The sequence below is a fragment of the Alosa sapidissima genome, chromosome 12, assembly GCF_018492685.1.
Source record: "Alosa sapidissima isolate fAloSap1 chromosome 12, fAloSap1.pri, whole genome shotgun sequence".
NCBI lineage: Eukaryota > Metazoa > Chordata > Actinopteri > Clupeiformes > Clupeidae > Alosa > Alosa sapidissima.
The window spans coordinates 10,363,308-10,369,307 of record NC_055968.1 but is presented as its reverse complement, the minus strand read 5'-3'; the positions used below and the strand labels follow the sequence as shown (position 1 = coordinate 10,369,307).

The 6,000-nt window shown below is 45.2% G+C and overlaps 1 protein-coding gene across 2 annotated transcripts in view; it reads right to left on the bottom strand.

The window, feature by feature from the left end:
* ttll7 (tubulin tyrosine ligase-like family, member 7) overlaps positions 1–6,000 on the bottom strand; it is a 62,978-nt gene that overhangs the window by 36,676 nt on the left and 20,302 nt on the right. For both annotated transcript variants that reach the window (XM_042057592.1, XM_042057593.1), the window contains exon 9: positions 4,433–4,591. In XM_042057592.1, the coding sequence (XP_041913526.1) occupies positions 4,433–4,591 (159 nt within the window). The remainder of the gene's footprint in view (positions 1–4,432; positions 4,592–6,000) is intronic.

Genomic DNA, 6,000 nt, shown 5'->3' with positions numbered 1-6,000 from the left:
GTGCTCGCTACGTCCGCTCATGGAGGGGGAGGACGAGAGCAGCTCTGGCTAGTGCTGCTGAGTTTCCGGAAAGAGCCGCCACACTCGTCTAGAAACAGCCGGGGGTAGGGTAGGGGAGGGGAGGAGGGAGGGAAGATCTGACCACCTCTGCGGGTGAGTGTAGTCTGAACGATGTAACTGTTCCAGAAACATAGGCGCCCCTGCAACCACTGCCACTTTCATCTCTAATCATACAACACAGCCAAACACTCCCACCCGACGACACCAGTTCCGCCAGCACATCACACACAAACACACACACGCACACACACACACACACACACACAAACACTCCCACCCACCCACCCACACAAACACACACACACACGCACACACACACACATGCACGCACATGAACACCACAAACATAGACACTCACAGACACAAGTTGTACATGCACAAATGACTTACCTTCAATTACACACAGACATTATACACATACAATAAAACACACCAGTACAAATGTGTACACTCACACCCACACACCCACACCCACACAACCACATAACATAACATAGCATAATATAATATAACATAATATAGCATAACATATAACATAAACACAAAAGAAGGCACCATTATGGTGTTGCAGAAAACCCAACGAAAACCCATCAAGAAGTGAGCACCTACATTCAGCCCTCATGGGAATGAACATTGTGTACCATTGTGTATCATTGTGCATTTTCTCTAAAAATACGAACGAAGGGAACGTTCGGCTGCACACGCCTGTGAAACGCTCTCCCTGAAAACAGACCACTGCATATATTTATATCCATATGCAATGACTTCCTGGGGCAAGGGGCTGTTTTAAAGTGAAGTAGAGAAAAAAAGAATGAGAGTAAAAAAAACAAGAAAATAGCACAGTGAGGGAGGAAAAAGAGAGAAGGTGGAGTGGCTGAAAAGTGAGCAGCTCTCTCTTCAGGACACTAATTATTGTATCAGCTCGCGAGCACTTGTTCTTTTCATTTGGAAAACCAGCTGTTCTTTTTTTGTCAAAATCCGAAAACAAGGAGTAAACTCGTCTGTAATGAGCACGAACTCCGCAAGTGGTCCAGGAGGCAGTGAAGCTCGGGAGGAGAAAACCCACCACGAATTCATAAAAACAATAAATATTCTCGCAGCAAGAGCTCGAGCAGGACAGACATGCGCATCATTTAAAGGGGCAGTTTGCATGTAGATTCTTTCTCTCTCTCACTGTGTGCCCTGCATATTTGCCTGTCGCCCGCTTTTACATTATTCGTCATGCTAGCTTAACAACTCCAGTGTGACCAGCTCCTGGAAAGAGTTGAGAAACAAAAAAAAATAAAAATAAATAAATAAATAAATAAATAAAAGAATCCACCAGAGGGCCCGGGGGCAGTGATATCAGCGTGTTACACCACTAGATTTTCCTAATGGGTAGGAGCTCTCTAGAAGGTTCTAGCTGACCCCTTTGGTTCCTATGCAACAACCGCTCTAATCAGTAGGCAGCTCTGCAATTAGCATTCCAACTGCAGGCTGTCACATCAGAGCATTACACACACACACACACACACACACACACACACACACACACACACACAGATTGAATGTGCTGCAGACGACACCAAGATGATGTTCAGGGGACCTAATGAAAGTAAGGTTTCTAGGGTTACACTGTGTGTGTGTGGGACTGTGTGTGTGTATATATGTGTGTGTGGGGGGAGGACTGGCTTGTTTTGAATGTCAATAGGAGGCGAAACTGGTGTTGAAAGCCCAGTGAATTAAGATAAGCATCGCACAAAAGATTCTCCTTTTTCTCTGTGCGTGGACACAATACCTTCGTCCAGTGACAGAGTCTCTTATCAGCCCACCACCTCTTCAGGATCTTTCCTCTTTCTGTCTCACTCTCTCCCTCCTTCTCTCTCTGTTTCACGGTCGCTATTCTTCGTGTGTTTATTCATGAGAATATTGCTGCTGATTTCCAACCTTTCTGTGCCTGTCACAACGATCTCGGAGTGTGTTTGCGTGTCTGTGGTCCCTACACATGCCTGAGTCAGTGTTTCCCATACATTGACTTATTTGTGGCGGCCCACCACAAATATCAACATTGACCACCACACAATGATTTTCCAGGTTGTACTCAATTGTGCTTAAATCTGGTTAGCATCATAACCACACTGTGCTAATTTGTTAAAAACTGTTGTATTCAAGTTAATTCTGCAAACCAACCACCACAAATGAAATTCAATTCTGTGGGAAACACTGTGAGTGTTGTTTTCTTAGCTACCTGGGTCAAAAACACAACACACACACACACACACGTTTCATCCTGCCTTTTTCGAGCGCATTTTTGCTAGATCTCATTTTCTCAATGTTTCCTTTAAAAAAATTAAACGATCACATGTAATTTGGGGGGGGGGGGGGGGGGGGTGTAAACACGAAAACAACTTAGACATATATATATATATATATATATATATATATATATATGCAGTATATATATATATATGTATTAAAAAAAATACACACACAACAGTAGAAGTGTAGCGAGATGTGAGCCTGTGATCACTGATTCTGCAGTGTATAGTAATGACATCAATACACCCACATGGAGGTTGAGACTTGTGCGTGAGTTTACCTCATGTAAAGTAGAGAGGGGGAGAGGACTTCACATCTGGAGATGGAATTGAACTCCAATGAACAAACATCAGAATTTATCAAATGTTTCATATCCGGTAACGTTATCTCTATAGATCAAACCTTCCCAAAAATTCAAGTTACGCAGAAAGGGCCTAAATATACAATAGTTTTAAAAAAATATCGGAATTTAAAAAAATAAACTACATTAAATATAGGCAGATATGAAGCAGTAAAGATCAAGTTTTGATGAGGCAAACCCTGCAGTCGAGCTTTCAGAAATGGCACCTGACTAATCATTTGAATTCATCTATAAATGATTGCTTCCGCAAATGTAGCGTGAAACAGCAACAGCTTTTTTTTTGCTCCTGTGTGGGGGACTTGAAAAGGATGTTAATTGATGGGAGTTATGGCAGGTTGCTCAGAGCACTAAGGGGATCATTACCAACGGAGTGTAAAAACGGCATCTACGGCTGTTTGCATTCTATCACACGCACAAGCTGCGGAACAGCCAGAGGAAACGTGGCACGGCACGGCACGGCAGACTCCGTCAGCATCAAGGTAGCACGTTAGACCTGTCTTCTAGCAATCACTGGGAGAAAAACAAAACACCCACCGAATACAGGGGTCCATGTGAAACCAAGACAGAACTAAAATATCTACGAAAACATAAATTATTTTACAGTTTGGGCTTAAAATAAAACAAAACAAAAATAATAAAGATTTATTTTGGTTTCTGCGGTGGTGAAAACAAATGATCCTACGGTCGTTTTACATAGCAGAATCAATTTGTGGGAGAACAGAAAGACGCTGGAGAGAGAGACAGAGAAGGGAAGAGAGAGAGAGAGAAAGAGAGAGAGAGTAAAAGAGAGAGAGTAAAAGAAAAAGAAAAAGCCCAGCACTTTGGGTTAGCTAAAGGATTTAGGTCATGCTTTAACTGGCTGACATCAGGCGGCGAGCTGCCTGGAAAAGCTGGTGTGGATCGTTCAGCAGCGACAGACAATCATGGAGAGGAAAGAGGAGAGAGGGGGAGAACGAGAGACGCATTCCTGGGGTGGCTGGCCGGCCAACCTGCAGACTGACCTACATTTCCTGCACGACTCAGGGAGCACAGCTCTCCACTGGCAAGGGCCCTCACCAAAATCAGCTTCTGGATCTACTGGCAGGGGTGCGAGTGTGTGTGTGTGTGTGTGTGTGTGTGTGTGTGTGTGTGTGTGTGTGTGTGTGTGTGTGTGTGTAGTTGTTTAAGTGCACATTTGTATAGTTTATGTATGTGTGTGTGTGTGTGTGTGTGTGTGTGTGTGTGTGTGTGTGTGTGTGTGTAATATGCCATCTTTTCCTAAGTTTATTAACACTGCCATTTTGGGCCAACCACTGGCAATTTGAAAAGTGCCAGACAAACTTGAGCTACTCACAGAGAAAGAATAACATTACACACAAGGGCCAGGGTCTGCTCTGTATTTCAGTCACTCAAACCCCATAATTCACTGCAACGCAACCAGACCAATGTTTACAAATGACCACCACCAGCCACGGCGATGGTGGATGTTTGCGTGTTTGGCTGGCAAAACTTTAAGCACAACTTGCCAGATGTCATGGCTCAAACTGCCCTGACATAACAAAGACATCATCATTACTCTCCCGAATAAGAGATGGCTCCAAAAACATGACCCATATTTCAATCCCCATTTTAGAAGATTTCAGGGCTTTTTTTTTTTTTATAGAAAATGTGAATGAGTAGAATTTGTTTATTTATTCATGGTTCCAAAAGTGTTTTTTTTTTCTGTGCACATACCTCTAACAGCCAGGGCTTGAGCTTGCGATCGAGGATGATGTCGAAGCCAAGCATCTCGAAGCAGACACTGTCGCTCCCTGGTGGCTGTCCAGGGCGGCACATGCGATAGGCATGCAGGACGTGAGGCTCGGCCACTATTAGCGTTTTCACCACCAGTTCCTTTAAGATAGGGAAGAGAAAGTAACATTTACTACACACATATATTTAAAGTGAGATTTACTACATATTTAAAGACAGAGAAGAGGAGAGAAGAAGGGAAGAAGAAATAGTGTGTGAGAAAGACCTGAAGAAGAAAGAAGATAAGGACAAAGAAGAAAAGGAGGAGGAAGAACAAAAAAACAAGAGAAAAAAGAAGACAAAAAAAGACAAAGAAGAAGAGGAAGAAGAAGAAGAGGAAGAATAAGAAGAAGAAGAAGAAGAAGAGCGCGAGTGTAATCAGCCCAATATTTCCGTCAGCCCATTTGAGTTCCAGCGGCCCCATCCCTCTCTGCGCTGATTGCTGCGGCCGATAGCGGCTCCCTGGCTCTGGGCATCTGTTATGTCTCGCTGTCTGTCTGTGTGTGTGGGCCCTGCAAACACACTGTGCATCGCCCGGCCTAGCGTGCGCATTGAATAATAGAGGGACATTAGACGGTGTCCTGCCTAATGGGATGGAGCCGACAAAATCTGTCACCCAGAAGGAGCGCAGCAACACAGAGCGGAGGGGCGCGAGGGGGAATAAATGATCTGGAAGCATGGCAGCGCTTCTTCTCTCTCACTCACTCGCTCTCTCTCTCTCTTTCTCTCTCGTTCACTTTCTTTCTCTTATCTGCACAGAGACAGGCCGCAGCCTCCCCCAGAGAGGAGCGGGACAGGTTTGCATGCATCTCCAGCCGACAGGCAGGACACACAGAGCAGCGGTGGCAGTAGTGGTGGTGGCGGCGGTGGCGGCAGTAGGATCCCGTGGCACACGGCACACGCGCGGTGGGCACCGCCAGCTCTATTTCAGGGGCCCTGCCATCTGCCTGCTGCCCAGAGGTGTCTGCTATGACATAGGGCTGTGTCTGTGTGTGTAAGAGACACAGAGATGTGTGTGTGTGAGTGCATGTGTGTGTAACAGAGAGAACGACAGAGACAGTCGGAGAAATGGTGTGTGTGTGTGTGTGTGTGTGTGTGTGTGTGTGTGTGTGTGTGTGTGTGTGTGTGTGTGTAGATGAAGAGAAAAGGAGAATATGAGAGATTGTGAGAGAGAGAGAGAGAGAGAGAGAGAGAGAGAGAGAGAGAGAGAGAGAAAAGGGAGAGCACTAGGCAGCCAAGATTATTTTTCTCCTTTCTCCAAGCGAGCCTTCTGTATTCTCCATGTGGCAAGATATCATGTATTAGTGACAAGCAGCGCGACAGGCCCCTGTTCCACGGAGCAGAAAAGGAGGGAGGAAAACAAAAGGCTGAATGTCGAGGGTGTTTGTCAACTCGGCGTAGACGCTGCGTCTGGGTCAAAGGGCAGGTAAATACAAGTCAAGCATTGTGGCTCTGTGTGTGGACAAAGACACATGTGTTGAATAGGGGGTGGGAGAGGGCTGCACTTTAAC